The 19,789-nt window shown below is 39.3% G+C and overlaps 1 protein-coding gene across 2 annotated transcripts; it reads right to left on the bottom strand.

The window, feature by feature from the left end:
• Nucleotides 1-1,408: 1,408 nt before the first annotated feature.
• Nucleotides 1,409-17,304, bottom strand: LOC133950683 (golgin subfamily A member 7-like). Of its 2 annotated transcripts, XR_009920403.1 has the most exons (7): nucleotides 17,219-17,304; nucleotides 15,944-16,069; nucleotides 12,945-13,097; nucleotides 10,242-10,343; nucleotides 8,491-8,543; nucleotides 8,033-8,090; nucleotides 1,409-3,319 (listed from the first exon to the last, which is right to left on the bottom strand). XR_009920403.1 is itself a non-coding variant. In XM_062384767.1 (6 exons), the coding sequence occupies exons 1-5, from the start codon at nucleotides 17,225-17,227 to the stop codon at nucleotides 8,502-8,504; spliced, it is 432 nt and encodes a 143-aa protein (XP_062240751.1). In that variant the 5' UTR covers nucleotides 17,228-17,304; the 3' UTR covers nucleotides 1,409-3,319; nucleotides 8,491-8,501. The 2 variants fall into 2 exon arrangements, 1 of the variants encoding a protein (XP_062240751.1); XM_062384767.1 differs by lacking the exon at nucleotides 8,033-8,090.
• Nucleotides 17,305-19,789: the final 2,485 nt, after the last annotated feature.

Below are 19,789 nucleotides of genomic sequence, written 5' to 3'. Positions count from 1 at the left end.
TTGTTGTGAACAGTCGGAGCAGAGAATCTCCTGCTGCGTTGTTCACATGTAAAAGGCAACGTCTTACAATTGTGTAAATGTTCTCACGAGAGACATGGATCAAACTGAAATGCACCTGTTGGGGCATTCTTTGGCTTCCCTACTGCAAAAGAGATTCACTGACAAGTTGAAGAAGTCCATATCCACCCCCCCCCCCAGCCCAACCCGCAAAATACAGAAAAAATATACATATGGCAAAATACTAAATACATGTGATTTGTAGCAGCTACTTAAAATATGCATATGTAAGGTTCCCCTGTGGAAAATGCAGTTATTTATTTGACATTGGTAGCATTAAATATCAACAAGGAAACAGAACTGATGTTCTCGGTGACATCTTACTACACCAAATGTGCAATGACGCCGCAGCCTCTCAGGCCCAAGAAGGTTCAGGAACTCCTGGGGCAGTTTTTTTCTTGTGTCGAGCATAGACTTTAGGTGTCGAGTCAGTACTCTATTAAAAAACACAACTGTAGAGAGAGCGAGATCATTTATAACAGAGGACAAGTTAAGGCAAAACAGCTCATCACTGAAGGAGGGAGAGAAAAGTGAGCTGCAAACACATTCTTCTAATTTATTTTAAGGTGAAAGATGCTTTTTTGACGTTTGCATGGCATTTAAAGGTTTCTGGGAAATGTGGTGTTAATTCAAAAGAAGTGTAACACCATGAGAAGCATTGCCAGTGACCTGAGATTAAATACAGCACAAATCAAATTTACTTTTATTTCACAATAAGTGTTGGAAGCAATCAGAGGGGTCTGAATCTCACCGACTATTTTTCATGAGGTTTTTATCCCTCTTCAAACAGACGTCTTTATGATAAGATCTGTACTATTGGTTAAAAAGTTCATATGTACATTTATCACACCCTCATTTGAAGAATGTAGATGTAACGCAATAAAAAAAGAGCAGGGTGATGCATTGAGGAGGCTCGCCATCCTTTAGCTGGAACCTCTTTTTTTTTATCTTGCTTTTCTCTGACAAATATCGGTTTGTGGATCCAACAACTTAAGCTTTTGTTCAGGCAGCTAAAGGATGGCTCACGTCCTCAATGCATCACTCGGCTCTTCCTGTGAGAACGTAGCCTCCTGTGGTCTTGGTTCACCTCCGTTGTGAGAAATAGTGCGGCTCTGGTGGAATCGGGAGAGCTTTGCTGCAATATAACTCTTAGAGACAAAACCAAATACCGCCCTTGAAAACAAACCAAGTTGAGACGAAGCCCTGGAGTTCGCTTTGCTCTCGGTTTTTCACGTTTTTGTTTCTAAATCATAGACGCACCAAGAACTTTGTGTCTCCTCTCTCAAGTGTTTGTGAAATCTGAAATGTCTTTTAACACTCAACACCAAAAGAGCACCAGGGGCCAGCAGTGTAAAATATGTACCAATTTTATTCATGAAACTACAACTGGATTAATAACACATTGAAATTTCAACTGAAAAAAAGAACCTAGAACAGTTCGATTAACTGAACTCCAGATGAATTAAGTATGAGCTGACACTGTGTTTACATAACTGTAATTCAGTGTTCATCCTTTAGCGATGGCAATAATAAAAATACTTGAACATGTTGTTACATCATAATTAAAATGAGTTCCTGTCCACCACTTTCACCAGATGTCATCAAAATATTTCCAGCTGTAAGTAAGACAGTATATTCAACCTTGAGGTTTCACAGATACCAATTCTTCTGCTCAAGTTACAGACACACAATAATCCTAATCCTGGAATTCTGTTGCTTGAGAAAAAGTCCAGAGCTGACATGTTCTTACTGTTGAGACCTGGTCACATCAGAGTGTTGAAGAGAAAAAACCTCAGCATGGCGTAGCAAAATATTAGCTCTAGATGAAAAATAAATCACGAAGAGCTAAGCCAACATTCATATAGCACATTGTTTGCTCCTTTAGCTTAGCTAGGTAGCTAATAGCAATAAAATTTTATGACAAATTATATATTTGTACCATTGACTCTCTGTTTGCAAACTTTTTTTTTTCATGGGAGTAGTAGTTATTTCTCCAAAAGAGGACGTTAGCAAAGGTTCACTTTAAGCTAATAAGCTAGTACAGCTTCCTCCACTTTGGAGTCTTCGCCTCTCATTTCCTTCAAAGTGTCGAGATCAATTTGTCAGCAGTACAAATCTGTGTGCATAATACAAAAACATTTGTGCTTAACTTTTATGAATCACACTGATGCCACTGGAATAAATCTGAAATTTCTGTAAAATCCTGATGTGACCAGGCCTTCAGATTGACACAAAGGCAACATTCAAAGCCATTACAGGCACTGTCAACTAACAAGAGCACTTTTAATATAGTCATAGGCAATATCAATAATGTATAAATACATATATGCTTATTAGAGTGAATGAGTCAAAAATCAACAGTAGTCACCAAACACTATGCATGGCACAGTTTAAATAAAAATAACCAGGTGGGAAAGGAGTATTAACAATGGTACATACAAAATGCAGAGCAAGCACAGGGTTAGGCTTTGAGCGACAGAAGAATCAACACATAGATAAGAAAGATGTACATAGATACTCAAATTTGTCTAGTTTGACTTGAATGTTTGGAGGCTGACAAAGTTCAGCCGACAGATAAATTCAAGGTCAAAGCCCATAAAAAGATACATGCCGGATAGGTGATATCACTGTTAAGCACCCTTGGAGAAAAGATACATCAATAAGCATAAACGCAAATGGACTGTAACATGCTGCACATGCATATAACCAGAGTTCACAACTATTTGTGTAATAGATTTCCTCAGATCTGCCAAGACAATCACTTAAAGCATGTGTGTGGAGTGGGGGAGTTGTACAAACCAATATTAAAATTAGTTACCCTGTGTTTTGGCTTCATTATTCAAAAATAAAAAAAGAACAATCCAAAATGAAAGAAATATGTAAAAGTTGATATTTCCACATGTACTAATATATGTAGTCCAAAATGAACAAAGGTTAATTACTTATGGCTTCAGCAATGCTTTAGTGAGTCAGTCTATCAGTATTTAACATTCTTTACCTTTGTCCAACTTAATATAACAGACTGTAACTCTGAACTATTAAATAGAGACAGAGATATCTCAAATTATGATAAAATAACATGAATAACTGTCATGGTACCTTATTTTAAACTTGGTCATAAAGCATACTCTGAATGGGACATGCCCATGACAGCTCGTGGGAAGGGACAGATTGTAGAGACGCAGTTTTCAGGGTACAGGACTGGGTGGTCCTCTGGGAGGTGGGCACTGGTAGTGGGCTGCTCCGCTCAGCCAAACAGCAGCTACACAAACACAAAGATTAGTTATAAATTATCATCGCTACATCCGCTAGCATTGCTACTTTCTGAAGCAGACCTGGCTAAAAATCTGGTGTAAATGACACATTTTCGAGTCAAATGTTAATGTCTGGGCTTACGGACACTTGGATGACACCACAGGAGCAGTATGGAGCCTTTTTATCTTTTCCTCCTCTTGTTTTTTTTTTACGTTTGAAGAATAGGTCACCAGTTACTTCAATTGAATTGGATTTGGCTGCAACGATGTCTACTTCTGAAACTCCAAAAGTGTTTTGAGGCCTCAAACCCTTCACCCACCCGTCCTTAGTGAAAAGTAGATAATGGCTTAATTTAGATTTTTTTTGTGAACCATCCCTTTAACCTGAAACTTTGGCTCACTTCGGCTCAAGCCTTTGAAGGCTTTTAATATTCAGTTTCAACTGGCAACTTAACTCATTTCAACTGACACTTCACAACCTATACAAATCTCTTCTGTGACAAAGCTTATTTTGATTTGCATGAATGAAAAAACTGAATTAGGCAAGCATATATTTAAATTGACAGTCCCATTGGTTTCATGTCTCTAAATCTTTTGCAGAGATTAACCTAAATCTGATGCGTCAACTGGCTTCATCAATAACACTTCAACTGACACAAACTCCTTTCAAAGCTTAAGCCTCAATGATGATTCAGACATTTCATTGCTTCGACTTAAGATCGCACTTTTGAGGGTTTCAAATTAGATTTGTGTGTTCACATTTTTTTATAAGCTGAGACTTCAAGTCACATAATGAGACATGGTTTCTAATATAAATTTAACATCACTTTATGATTTAGTCAGTACAGTTCTGTTATATTATAATTAAATATTCAAACATTTTATTTTATTAGTTTAATCGGGTACTATATTTATAAATAAGATGTTAATATAATATACTTTGAGTTGAGCAATGTGCAAGCAAATGCTTAATCAATGTGTCAAAACAGGCAATTCCAATGAACAATATCTGGTTGTTCAGTCTGTACAAATATTCTCGAACTGGTGAGAAGAAAATCCACTTCACATAATGACAAGAACAACAAACCAATGTTGACCTTGTCCAAAACTCCCCACTGACACTAAATATTGTTCATGGTTGTGCAGCCAAGGTTTGCAGCCATAATGTGGCCGGTCACTGAGTTTGTACACAGAGGCTAACGACACCTTATCAGGAGCAGAGTGTCTTTTGGCCGAGATGCTGGGACACCGACCTGGCGCCATCTGCCTCTGAATGCATGCTCAGCAGTCAGAGGTTGTATGGGCCAAGTCTGTCTGGGGAAGGTCAGGAGAGACGATGGGAAAGGACGGTTTGATAGATATGGGATTAAGGTTCTGAGTGAGAAATAACTGGAGGAAATTGGAGAGAAATAAAACATGCCAAAACTAGAATTACTGACTAGCAACTGTGTGCCTCCATCAACAACCATGTCCCTGATCCATGTGGTCTTGGTCAAATGGTGTGTGAGAGTGTCAGTAGTAAACAGCTTATATTATAATATATAGTAGTTATGGATCCAAATTATTATTCATTAAAAATCACGTTTCTGAAGAATAAATCCAATATTCACTCTCTTTCCAGCTCTGTTTCATCAATGCTCCACTCTGTTCGCTAGCTACCTGCTGAATGCCATTTGGTTCTTGCCAATGCTACTTTAATAAAAGTCTGATATAGGTCTGATACACTGATACATCAGTCTAAGCCTGGAGGAGACAGAAAGAAGAGACCGGGGTAGGATTAGGAGGCTGTAAAGCGGGGTAGGATGATATAATGTAAGTGTGCTCAGTCTGCTTGCTGGCAGTGGTTTACCCTGTCTTTGACCACGGCAGAGCTCCAGTGCACGCTTCTCTCAACAGCTACTTATAAAAGACCTGGGTTTACATTCCTCAACAGGTCCTGTATATGTATTGGAGCTCTCAGTTGGAATTTCAAACGAGGAGATAACTCCCTGTCCCTACATCTGTGTGGTGGTAGGGCAATGGTTTATCCATTCACAGGGATCCTTGAAGTCAAGAATTTTGCCAAACACAACATTCCCCATGCGTAAAATATTTATGGGGTATGTCCTACTCTGCCTGATGGTAATGTCGACGCTGCAGTGCAGACTGAGCCCGGTCCAGCGTTGCTACAAAGTACTTTTCAGTATGATTTGGGCCCAGTCCACCTCAGGATGACACCATGAAATGAGCTTCCCTTGTCTTTTTTGTATGCACAAGAGAAAAAGAAGGGATTTACTGTACCAGAGATTGAAAGAATTTATGGGATGAGATGTGCTCTCCAGTCAAAACCCATGAGGCATCTGCCAGGGTGAAAGATTTGCAGATATATAACAGACATCTGTGGCTGATGATCATTCTGAGCTGTCGTCTCTGGCTGTTTTATTATTCAAACCAACACAGTGTGTTGTAGGATGTTGTTTCTCATAAGTGACATGAAAGAAAACAGCAGAGTAACCCTCTTAGTTAAACACATTTTTCTAAAGAGTAAACGAGAAAGAATATTTCTTTGGAAAAAACCTTTCCAGGAAAAGGGTTCCTTTCAAACCAAAGGCACACCATCATATTTCAGTCATTTCTTGGAGACTCTCTGGATGACTTGGTCTCAATAGGCCATTGTGTCCACCCTAATCAAATTTAGGACAAAAGGTAAAATGGAAAATTTGCAGCTTATGATAGCGTTTTAAGTTGTTGAAATTTGTTCATTGAAAATGCAATGTGAGACAAGTATGGCTCTAACATTTTACCCAGTGAACATTAGTATAGTCTGAGCAAATGTAACCAGACTTCCATTCTGTCCCCTCTCTTCAAGGCATCAACTCGACAGCCAAACTGAAACAGCCTACCCTTTAAAATCAAAATGCAGACCCATTGTATTTCTGAATGAAGTGAGCCTTTGCTGGGAACCTTCCCCAAATTTACAGTCACAAGCAAGATAAAAGAAAACCCACTATCCACCACTAATTTGACAGGTGCTGACTGTGGAATTAAACTCATGTGGCACAGACCAGAAGAGATCAGGAATCACAAGAGACACTTCTTCCAAGGTAGCTTCGCCACGGTAAGATCCTTGAGCTTTATTGTGGTGAAAACTACTCTTGCACTCTGCTGCATTCTATTCTATTTCACGTCAATTCCTAGTGTTGCTTGGTATTGATGATACTGCAAAAGTATTGCCATATCTGTAAAAAACTGTTCAACTCTAAAGTTTATGAAAGTCAGCAGAACTTTATTTCCTATGGCGTACAACATCTGGACAGTGTTGCTTCCCAGCAGGCACAGTGGCCGTGCCAATGTGCCAGGAACAATGGTTACTATAATACCTTGCTAACCACATCCAATGTATGACTCTATTCACATCAACACCATGAAATGTGAGAAACATTATTAATTAAAAACAATATAAACTAAAGATTCTCCTTTTCATTGTTTATTTTCAATTCAATTTAATTGTATTTGTATAGTGCCAAATCATAATACAGGGTTCATACACATTTTGACCAATGGATTTCCATGACTTTTCCTTGACTTTAAACCTAATTTCCATGAACGAACATTTTGTGAAATCTCTGTGTATTCGTGAAAAAGTGACACTGTAGTATTCAAACTAATAATGAGAATTCCAAGGCATACAGTATACCTTAAATTACACAAACCCAAGTATGCCTGCTTATATTTTAGCGTATTTCTTTTAAAGCATATGAATTATTTAACACTCAGCGTAAATTAACTAGGGATGGGCATTCGATTAAATTGTCTTAATTGATTGTTGGGAGATTTAACGATCGATTTTTGATTAATCATTAATATTTTCATATTCAAATTCACTATTTATAGGCTATATTAAAATGCAGTGAAAATAGAAAAAACAAAGTGTGTTTCCTCATTGAGATCTTTATTCGAAGATGAACAACTCTTGTGGCAGTTAAACGGCTGCTGTACTCTAAACTAAGCCCCGTTGGGAGCTAGCTGAATTTGACTGTTCTCGCCCTCTCAGTCAAGTTATTGTCACGCCCTAACTCCCGGAACCCCTCACACAGACCCGGGTCTGTCCAGGTTCCCCTCCGCGTGGACCGACGGTCCGTGTGCGGACATGAAGCCGAGCAGCGCAGGTTAGCTCCGGGCTGCTTTCTCCAACTGCTAACATCCTCGCTTTGCTGCGTTGAAGGCAACTCGGATATTCCGACGTCCTGCCACATAACGAACATGTAATAGTTTTCATCCATGAAAAAATAATGTAATAATGAAACTCATCGTCTATTAATTATGCCCATCCCTAAAATGACCAACATGAAAATATTAATATAACATATTTCCATGACTTTTCCAAAACTTTTGGGAGATTATTTTTTTCCATGACTTTTCCATGCCTGGAAAAACACATTTTAAAATTCCATGACTATTCCAGGTTTTCCATGACCGTACGAACCCTGATAATATACATTATCTCAAGGCACTTTACATAGAAGGGCAAGACCTTTTCAGGCACTAGCCAAACTTATGCCATGATATATGACTCTCCAGCTTCCCGGGATATTAGATGAATGACGTAGAAACCTGTTAGCCAGTAAAGTAAACAGGGAAATGGGCTATTTGAAAGAAAATGAAATAATTGTTTGATTAAAGCCACTTAACGACGTGTAACTGCAGTGAATGTCACATTGTGCCAAACGACACATACTCACTGTTTGGGTTCAGCTGCTGGATTTGGCTTGTGTGTGTGGGTGTGCTCTGGACAGTGAACTACATGTGCGTAAAGGGAAGTAAGTGACAAAACACTGAGTAAGCAGCAATGTGAAGTCATAAAGTATGCTAAATTATCCTTTAAATGGTTAATGAAACAATTCCCCTGACGGTAAATCAGGGGATTCATTTGACTCACAGATGAACAAGGCTTTAAGTTTTATGTATGATTTTGGTTTGACAGCAGAGCAATTTGTCAAAAATCTACAGCAGGGCACGTGACGAGTGAACCCTCTTTTATTACTGCTCTTTGACTCGAGCCATTTTCATAGTAATATTTCCCACAAATTTAGAAGAAAATGTGTTTCATAATTGAATAGTGAATGATCCAGCGCCAGGTCTGTTCCAGAAATAATGTGTAAATCTTTGATCAACAGGGAATGTTCATTATTAGACTCACCGTGGCAGCTTTTATCTCGTCAGGCTTCTGTCTTCAAAGATGGTGACCTCAATCTTAACAGGATTCAGTCAAGTTAAAATATCTGGTGCAAGGCTGGGTGCATTTAGCATTTAATGAAAGCCAACTGAAATTTGCATTCTCCTCACTTTTTACATTAGGAAAAACTAACTGTAATGATACTGCAGCAATTACTTGATACCTTAAATTATTTTTCCTCTGAGGATGAAACACTTATTGGCAATAAATGTGGAAAAAGTAGCTAGCCGTCACTGTATTCCAAGTGTCCTTGGACAAGATATGGATCCACAAGTTTCCCCTGACGACTGTGCCAGCTGTGTGAGACTGCACTGTGAAGCTGGTGGTTATCAAGACTATGTCAGACTACATTTTCCAAAAGCCCTGGACTTCATCAGCTCAACAGAGGAGACGAGTCCATGAGCAAGTTGATGGGTCTCAGTCACTTCAGACATCATGTCCATAACAACACAAAGACACTGAAATGAAACTCGTACATAGTTTAATGGAGCAGAGATGACAACCAGAAAGTAAAAAAATGTCTTGATAAGAGTCAAGGACATGGCAGTAACCAGGTTATGATGTCTAAGCACATACACCACTGGACCTGCAGCCTTTAGTTTGGAGCTGCAGTTATTTCTGGGCTCACAAACTAATCGTTGTTTATCATCTTGATTTCTTATGTTTACGACCTCAGTGGATGGTGATTTGAAAACAAGATGGTTCAACAGAGGCTTTGACATTCTGAAATCAGATCTCTTTAGCAGTGCAATTTTACGGGGTGGGGTGGAGGGTGTTGTACGCGTTTCAAAAAATATATAAAACTTTCTACCCAAACCCCCATCAATGACATCATGAGTGGTTTGGTTGATATGTTAAAACAACAGTCCAGCTGACACAGTCCTGTCAATCTCCCAATGTTCCTGGGCACAACTCAGCAAAGCAGCTCGACAGTGCCTTAGATATTATCCATATCACTGTCCACCTTATAAAATCATGGGCAAAAGAGGTAACAAAGCTCAGCTGTGAACAATTTCAGTCATATTCTGTTTTTCCTAATCTCCCATTGGTGCTCAGTTGCAATTAATTGGGATGTTGAGTCACCCCCGCACACACGCTAATTAGGCCAGGATGTTGATGCACCCGCTGATTTTATGCAGATGCTATGGATTACATACTAACTTTTATCTGGTGTTTTTACAGGGTATCCCTACATAGCACTGGATTTCCTGTAAGCTCCCCCGACTGCTGCTTTCCATTTTCATCCAGCAGTTACAGGCAGAGACATGGTGGGGGCAGAAAGCCTGTAAATCACTACATCTATTAGGTCATTGGGAAAGCTCCTTGTTCTCCTTAAAAATGTGGTGTGATTGCGCTCACATTTACTGATGTCTGGCTATGACTTACGACTCAAATTCTCATCTCCAAATTTGCTCCATATATTCCATGTATCATTGCTCTTTGTTCGACATGATCATTCTTGCACAACAAGGTTGTTAAAAACAGTTTGACCCTTCACCCTGACTCTGATTTGTCTGTAGGGCTTCGAAGCCTAAGCTTGACCATTTTATCATGTTGCTGTGGGGAAAGAGTCTATTTATGGGGGTTATTATTTGTGGTTTATTGCTAAACAGTTCCACAGGGCTCAGTAGTCAAGGCTGAGGAATATTAACACCTGTGTGAGAAGATAAGAAACTGTATTTTCTGGCTACTCCAGACACTGAAGCGAAGGATACAACTCGCAGGCCTCTCTCGATGGGGTCTGTGAGCAGGAGGCCTCGTGGCGCATAGATCTTGTCGTTCTGCTCCTGAATGTACTTGGCAATCTTCTTCAAAACCTAAAAGGGCAAAGCAATCACATTTTCAGATATTAATTCACATTGACAGTTATATGGACAATGGCATTTAACTAATAGCTACAAATATATTGGTGATAGGCAATTATCAGCCTGTCCGATACATAAGTCGGGATCTACTCAAAATCTACAGTGAAATACTTCAACAAGCGGAGGTTTTTGGAACAGGCCATTTCTGAACTGTGACCTGAACATCACACTGAATATCTGCAGTGAGATCTGCCATCAAGACCAATGTTCGAGCTCCCGAGTTCAGCTATGTGCTACTTTCCAAACAGACATATTAAATTAATATATTCTAAAGTAACTCCGGCAACCCTGTGCTGCTCAAAAACGGAGTGAACAAGGTGGTAGAGTTGGTTGAGAACACAGAGGAGATTGTACTTGGTTCACCATCTGACTCTCATAAAAATTCCTAATAATATCCACATTGAAAAGAAATCAAGCAGGTTTTTGGGTGTAATAATGATAAATCGTATGTTATGCCACTGACTTTTTACTTCAAAAGGAGGAAGCACGGAATTTATTTTCTCTACAGTTTTAGGTCGGTTGGGAGAGTAGACTAATTCTTCTTTGTGTTTTATTTCTGTGATCTACCGTGTTGCAAAGTCATTTGCAATAAAAGTTTTCGTTAAAGTCAAGACTAGTCCACCCCTAATAAAAACCTGCTCATAGATTATTAACCAACCTCTTATCAATCAGTCCGTCACCATGACATAATAGGGCTGGCCAGCGTCACTGTCTCTGACCCCAATTATTTCCTTGACAGTGCATACAAAATGATTTGATGTTGAAACTCGAGCGCTTGCTTTTGTGCAGTAGAGTCTGTTGCTACCAGGAATCAAACTAGCAAATCTCTGTCTGGCTAAGTAGGCAACCAGAGGATCCAGCTAGCTAACCCTTCACATTCTTCAGTGGCAGCAGTGAATAATAGACCATCATTTAACATTTTTACTCTGGTAACGACCAATCAATTTATATTGCATGAAGCTCAAATGGAGCCAAATGTTTTTTTGATCCCCGTTCACTCCTGCTAATTAAAAGATGAATTCATATGACAGGAAAACACAAGTGACATACTGATCCATTTAGATTCCATATGAACGGGGCCAAAAGGTATTTCAGACGACTATAAATCGTGTTCATTTGCTCACTCTAACAGAGGTAAGAACAACTTGATATACAGCCAAGCTAAAGGATTCCACGCAGCAGCAACGTAACTTCTTACAGTACACCCTCACTTAAATCATCTCCAATATCTTTTATACACAGTGTTAGTAGTAGGTTTACGTGCACAAGCCAAAACAACACAGGGCATCTTTACTCAATGGCTGTTCATTATTAGGGCAGGGAATATTTTGAAATGTTTAAATAATTACCTATAATAAGTTGTTACCAAAATGTTTTGGATAACTATGTTTGATAAATATAAGTCAATGTTTTCCACTTAAAGGTAAAATATGTAACGTTTTCAAAACACTAGCGACTTTGATGACAAACACATATTTATTAGTAATTCTTATCTGATCGCAGTTATTTTAGGTCTTGACATTATTGGTTCAATAACTATGAAAGTTTCATAAAATATCTGTTCATTATTTTACTTGAGTGCTGATGTACAGTGTGGATCTAATTGTAAGTGGGTTTTTTTTTGGGGGGGGGGGGGGACTGTCTCTCATTCTGAGTGGTTTTCATTGTCTTCAGTTATTATTGACTTTTTGTTCCATATATTTGAGAACTCAAGTTTTTGAGTATTTATAACTGTTTTTCTGAAAATAAATCTGCAAATTAGTACATGATTCATGTCTGAATATATTGATTAAATTCTTTGACAATCCCAGAATATCATTTCAATTAGACAAAGTCTAATACAGCCAACTAGACTTACTGCCTTTCAGTTGAACGTCTTGACTGACCAGTAAAGTTTCAGGGAATGAGTTATGTTTTGCAGAACATTACGGTTTCACAGTAAAGTTGACCAGGTCCAAAATGTGTTAGTTTTGTGAGGTCACAGTTACTGTCAGTATTAAAAATAAAGGCTCCAGGTTATGATTATAGTTTAGGTTGGACGATAGAAACGATTAAGGAATGGCAATGGCTGTTGCTGTGAATGTATTTATGCTTGTAGCTATTGTTGTAGCTATTTTGATTAGCAAAATAGCCAGCCAGTCAGTTTGAGCTAATGTTATAACCAGTAATACTTGTATAGCTACATCATTAACTGCCCATTGCAAGAGCTAAAGTCATATCCAAAGCCACAACCAAAATAGTAGCCAGAGAAATAGGATGTGTCTGAAATCACTCACTAATCAATATAGAGTACACTATATTACATTTTGCAGAGCTGTCCAAGATAAATATACCATCGTACATTGTTAAATAAATACGTGTAATGTTTATTTTTCTTTGAGCTCACTATAAAGTCCTCTACGTAGAAGTCCCAATACTGAATAGGGGGTAGTGAATGAGTTGGTTATTTCAGACACAACCATGGATACAGGCACAACAGCTATGCAAAAGTAAAAATTCTGCTCCCCCTCAGCTGATTACTTCTGCATGCATCTTACATGGATAATGTCTCACCTTCTCATAGTGAGTCTCCATACACAGGAAGACGGTATACGCTGTGAGGCAGGCCAGACAGCCTTCGATATATGACTGACTTCCCAGCTTCTCAGCTTCAGCATACAGGTTATTGAGCGTCCGCACAGTCTCTTCAAACTGTTGTTTGTCAATCTAAAATACATGGAAACATGAAGGAAGAACAAAGGGTTAAATCATTGGACAGGACTCAGAACCAGGCGTAATGTATGTTTGGACAGTAGTGTCTAAGTGCCTCTGTCCGGATATTCAAATGGGAACACTGTCTTCTTAGCACCAGATCATTTTCTCCAATGCTTTCCATCTCTAGATAAATAAGGGGCTGAATTTTCTTGGACTGGTCGTATATCAAGGGAATTCTGGGCTTCATTCCCGCACTGGAAAGACCTCCTGAAATTATTAGGATGCCTTGGCCATATGACCTGTGAATGTTTTCACTTAGCGACTGACACGAGAGAGGCACTGAAAGCAGGATGCACACTGTGAATCCAGGAAGGATATTAATGGTTTCTCCTTCTCCAGTGGCACAGACGCACCTTGAGCAAGATAAAGACGCGTCTCTGCAGTTCTGTGGGCGTCTGACAGCTTTTGGGCTACAAACTGGGAACCACGGCTGGCTGATAATCAAACCAGCGTTTCTCAAGAATTCCTCAAATGAAAGCTTGCTGAAGGGATGAGTGATGGAGGGCAGCGGACATTTGGACTCAGAGGCTGTCTCGACTGGGGTCTTGACACTAGTCCCATGCTGGCCCAGGTTGGATCCGGTGATCTCTCTGTGAATCTAAGGGGAAAAAATGAAAGAGCCTCTAGACCAGACGGGGAACAAGCCAGAGGCCTCCTGAGTCTCCAATGTTCTGCTTCTTTGTACCCAAGGAATGCAACTTGTTCCAACACATCAGTGTTCTTACGCATGTTTGGTACCCACCATTGAAAGCCTTTGTTCTCCTTCTAATGTTCAAATTTACAGGCTACAATTCAAACCACATTTTTGACTTGAGCATTTTCCCTTACATCTGATGGAGTCTTATTAGCATTTAAAACATGTTAGATGAGTTTAAAGCTGAACAAATCCAAGTGAGGAAGGACGTTCCCCTTAATGTGACTGTCACTATATAGGACAACTTTAATATCAGTATTTGACACAGGTCAGAGAAGACTGTCGGTTCACAATTAACAAGACACTTGTGAATGGTCTGGCAAGTTAGCATCCAAAAACATTTAGAAAACTCTCTGCTTTCCCAGACCACTGGTGCAGTTATCCAAAAGTAATAAAAACTGGTAGGAGCTACCAAAATAATAAGTCCACAGCCTCACGTGATCATCTTAAAGAATTTTATATAACAGATTACAAACCTGTGCAAACCAGGGTCAAATATATTTGTTCTGCAAATATTCTCACAAAGTGCCAGGTATGACCGAACTAAAAATGGAAGCAGTAGCTTGGCATAACACTTCCTATTCTATTAACTCGGATTTCAGCAAATCATCAAAAAAATATATGTGGGAAGAACATTTTATGGGAGGGAACTTAAGCTTTTACCTCACAACAGGAAAAGCATTCTCTATTTTTCTAGTTGTTATGTTTGCATGTGTATGGATATTTAAGTGTGCATGTGTGTGTGAACTGAATCCTCCCAAAAAACATGGGAGACCACCCAATCAATAGGGACGTGCCAATAAACCCCCAGTGAGCGGTTTAAGTGTTGTGAAGCTGCTCTTTTCATGTGGTGCATGCATTTCAAAACTGCAGCTTTATGTCCTGCGAACTCTGAACTGTTTGACTGGCAGTGGCTTTAATGTGGCAAACAGCCTGCTCAGTCTGAACGACCCGCTCTTCCTTCTTCACATCATTAGCTGTAAACCCACTTCCAGTGTGGTTCACACAAGGACACAGTCCAGCAGGGTTCCTCTGCAGGAGGTACAGACAGTATTTTTTGGCTCTATGTTAATCCTTTCAACTTTTGTTTTTTTAGGGGCAATGAAACAACTGTGTATTATGATATGGACAGTTTGCCTTGATAAATGCACCATTCGGCTGTGTTTTCCTGGACATTCAGCAAAACCATAATACTCATCCCTTTTTTTGACAGCATTTGTGATATTTTTCTGAAGATTGAGAACAACCCAAGTCAGAGTAGCTATTATCTAGTGCTAGAGGGTGTTTCCCTTGGGGACAGGCAGAGAAACACTGGTCCTATAACTAGTTCCTCAAAATATGTACATTATGTGCTGCTTCAATTTAGAGCTCGAAGTGCCAATGAAAGAGATCCTGTGTAAATCTACCTCTAAACCAATGCGTATGTGAAGAAATACTCTGAACTGACCTCTCGATTTAAGCAGCAAATAATCTACACACTGTAGGATTCCTGTGAGGGACTATTGATCAGACAGTGTTTCTCTGCCTTTGAGTCAGTGCATGTTGGGAAGGTTGCCAGCTTTCACTTTGAATAAGAAAGGAGGCACATATGATAAAACAGAGCTAGGGTGAAACCAGATCGTATTAGTCCTGTTAAGTTAAAGATTGCAAATCAAAATCCCACTGACATTTGTAGTTGCTCTAATAACTAAAATATAGCCTTAGAACAGAGCAGTTTGGAAGAGTCTGCTAACTTCATGAGTTTAGATAAGGAATGTCGTTTTTTTTTTTTTAACGATTTATTACAATTTATGTTTTTAGTGGAATTTAACAAATGCTGTATCTCATAAGAACTGGACTTTCATGGCCTAAAGATCACAGCTTTCAGTCAAGATTGCGTGAGAAAGTTGAGGGGAGGCATCAGTTCATGTCTGTAACACCAACAGGACGGAGACAACTGAACACAGCAGAAGTTGTTATAGAGCACAAATTACAAATAGTTACAGTTATGACTGTAATGGATGATGCGGAGGCGTGACGCTGATGGTGTTCTGACAACCATTTTTATGTGTTGGTGTAATGGAACAGCTCATTCTGTACAACAAAGTGTAGAGGTGCATCATACCCTGGTCTCCAGCTCAGAGGGGAACTTGGTTTGGAACTGGCACACGGTGCCGATCGTGTAATCTCTCTGGAGGAAGACTTTGGCAGCGATGGCTGCCTGTTGCCTCATGTCCTGCAGGCTGTGGGTCTGTTGAAAGGATAGATTACAACTTTAATCATCTCTACAATTTATTTTTGTGACACCTTAAAGAAAAGAAAAAAAACATTTCAGTAAATTCGGTAAATGTGTTAGAAACAATGTCATCTTCAAATTATACATTTATTCAGACTTTTTTTTACAGGAAAACATTTTTGAAATGTTTGAAGGTTTAAGGCTTCAAATGTGTCTGATGATCTGACAATGATTTTATAGATTATTGATCAATCATTTGGTCCATACAGCATCAGAAAGCATAACATTTTAATAGTCCATCACAATATGTTAGATAGTCTAGGATAATATACTCTAATGCATTGTTTTCCTTGACCAAACTAGTAAAAGACCAGGAAAAGAAGCATATTCTCACGATTGAGAGCAGTGATCATGTTCACCAATCAATAAAAGAAAAGTCCCTGCAGCTCTGCACAGGTGTGAGCAGTGAAATGAATGAGTCTTGGATGAGCTGCTTCCTCCTCAGGATCCTGACTGTCACAGACCACTGGGCCATACATGATCAATATCTTTGTCTTTCCGACATGACACGTCAAAATGTCTGCTCTGAAATAAACACTGTCTGATCATATATATGCAGGCCTGGATTCTCCCAGTGCGGAAACCTGGTGGCGCGTCACATCTGACTGAGAGGACTTTATATTTCATTGATCGATTGACTCCTCCTTTTAGCTCCACATCATCTGATGCACTTGTTGGCCTGAATTGTTCCGTTTCCCTCACATTTATATGGGATCTCTGATTCAATCTGCTGCCATTGAAGAACACGCAGGGTTATTCCTCCCTGCCCTCGAGCCAGTGTGTTGTATTCCTGGTTCCGTCGTGTATAAACACACGGAATTAGCTGTTAACATCTGCACACAGCTCAAGTCCTTGTTAAAATATTAAACGCCATTGCCGTTCATACGATTCGTTCTGCAAATACTGCAGCTTGTTCGTGTCAGTATATGTAAACAGTATTACAGGCGAGTTAGCCAAAGACCGGCTAGCTACCAGGCTAACGCTGGTTCATGTCTGTTTCTCTCAAACACACTCCAAGAAAATAAAACGGTGACAACACGAATAAACATTTAACAAACAATGTTCATATGAAAAAAATAAGGTTAACAATCTTCGTTGGCTTACCTCTGCCATGTTGAACAGTGTTTCTGTTTATCTTCCGCTAGCAACTTCAAGAATGTACCGCTAAATATCTCTTCCGGGGGTGAACTCTGTTTCACAGCGAAGGTTCCGGGTCCAAAATACTTTTATACTCCAACGTGTTAGAACTATGCATTGTATTTGCAGTTTAGAGTTCACAAATATAAAATACAATGTTTTTGAAATAATATACATACTATTATATACATATATTATAATATAAATATGTAATATATGTTGAACATGCCATTGCAGTTGGCCAAACCTAAAATTACCCATAATATATAATAAAATGAGTAGTGGGTATCTTAATTTATAATGCAGTATAGTAATGTTAAGTAAACTTCCTCCACTATGACATGTGTCACATCAAACACAGTGTGCAAAGACTTTATAAATCGATCTATTCTTGCAACTGCATCTTTATACATGACAAAGGGATTTTAAAGGCAAATAAAGTTTCATGGTTTTACAAATTGACTCTCCAGTAGTGGTGGCCTGAGGACAAATATACATAATTAAAACCAGAAAGCACTAAAGCATCATTTAGCGGTTAAACATGCACAAACACTAGAAGTTATTATTGGTGTTACTTGATTTTTTTATTAAAACGTGACCATGATGTGACTCAGATGTTTGTTTGGTTGAAATGAAGTCAGAGGACAACACAGAACTCAGTTTGGTTTTTGGTTTCCACAACAGCACAACACATCAATACCAGAACGACTGGGAAAGAGGCAGATGCTCCTGGACTAGGACCATCAAAGACCCAAACAGCCACAGTTGTGCCAACAGATACATTTACAAATCTGAGTAAGAACCCATCGTTAAAACAGACTCCAGGCCTGGAAACAAACAGCACACAACAAAATATTGTATTACTTCAACATTTGGAAAATGGTGCAGCCATCCAGATAGGTTTGTTGTTGGAGAGTCAAACAGCTACTTAACCCCTGTAGAAACATGGTGTGTTGCATAATGAGCTCAGCTCGCAGCAGTAAATGAATCCTCCCCACTTGCCTCGAAGAGCATGAGAGCGACAGAACAACTTTGGCAAAGTCAGGACTGATTTTCACAACACTGCTTTTTGACTTTGGAGATCTGAGTAACTTGCCCACGAGGAATGCATTTTTCACAGTCATCCCATGCATCACAAGGCCTGGGCCTGGAGCAATTACTGGATCTGTATGAATGTAAAAGAAAAAACCAACAGCTATTGCTCCTGCATCGGGCTTGTTTGCCTCCTGGCAAAGGGGGGTGGGCCTTTAAAGCCCCTGTCCTCTGTGATGGCCGGCGTGGGAGAGACCTCTAATGAGCACCATTTGGAGCCCTCATTTACAACACATGCTGGTTAACAGCCCACGACAATAGTTTTACTGCCGCCCAGGCCACTCTTGCTGAAGTGGCTCTCTAATGGAAACACAATACAACCTCTCTAGTTGACCAGCTCGGCCACAGTCTGCTAATTACAGAGAGAAGCTGCAGCTGGATCATTCAGCTCAGTAAATGTCACTCTCAGAGACTATCTGCCCTTTAGTGAAAATCATGTCAGTCACTGAGAACAGGTAGAGCATGCTACACTGCACACTGCAAACAAAGGGGAGGACATGGCACTAACACTGAAGTGTTGGAGTTCCACTGGGGTAATGAAAAAAACATTCGTTTTCATGACTTTGCCTGCAGCGTCTTAAACATAACCATAATAACTCACATCTCAACTCTTGTATTGAGCATTTATTTCAGAACATGGAGAAAAATTCATCTCTCACTAAAGAGTAGATGAAGCACTGAAGGTGAAAAAAAAAAGAAACAGGGGGACTTTCCCATCACCACTTTAAAGCAGAGTGCCCCATACCCAGAGTCTGGACATTATCCAAATATCATGTACAAGTAAGTACATCTTTGAATTACTTATATTTTGCATACTTTTTTATGGAGCTTTATGTGTCTACTCCCTTACATTTATCAGTCAGCCATAGTTAAATTGAGATTTTGATATTAAGCAACAATAAAAACAAATAGTGTCTGAGATGGTTGCAGAAAAGGAATAATTTGGTAGGAAACTGTTGGTTTGGTTTATTATTTATTTTTGGTTTTTCTTTATCCCTCATTCTTTTTTCCAAATGCTTGGGGGAAAGATAATATATAGACACACTATGTGAATTTTTTTCATGTGATAAGATAACATACAAAGTCAATACAAAGTAGCAAATATACACCATTTTGGCCAGAGCTGAACTCCATTACAAGCCACGCTGCATTTGCTTTTACACAGGGAGTATTCCCCCTCGCTGGCACAGATTGGAAGTGAATTGGAGGCAGAAGTTTGCCACTGATACACTGTTTGTAGGAACGGGCCTACATATGTACTAATGCGAGTACCATGAGTGAACACATATGACACGGTCACACAAATGCGAATCAGGGCGAATATCGCAGGTCAAAGTTCAAGAAAGTTGAACTCTAACGCAGATTTACATTTCAACAGAAAACAATTTTTTTTTTGTCCTCTTTGCTCATTGGGATTTCTTCCTCCACAACTATAGCTCTCCTACT

Source organism: Platichthys flesus, chromosome 3 (assembly GCF_949316205.1).
Source record: "Platichthys flesus chromosome 3, fPlaFle2.1, whole genome shotgun sequence".
Lineage (NCBI taxonomy): Eukaryota > Metazoa > Chordata > Actinopteri > Pleuronectiformes > Pleuronectidae > Platichthys > Platichthys flesus.
This window is presented reverse-complemented; position numbering and strand designations above follow the sequence as displayed.

What these genes read in the sequence shown, in the direction of transcription:
- LOC133950683 (XM_062384767.1), bottom strand. An exon ending in CCTCTGAGCTGGAGACCAGG is followed by an intron (nt 13,098 to 15,943) that starts GTATGATGCACC and finishes CATGTATTTTAG; the next exon opens with ATTGACAAACAACAGTTTGA. An exon ending in TCGAGAGAGGCCTGCGAGTT is followed by an intron (nt 8,544 to 10,241) that starts GTATCCTTCGCT and finishes AATCCTGTTAAG; the next exon opens with ATTGAGGTCACCATCTTTGA.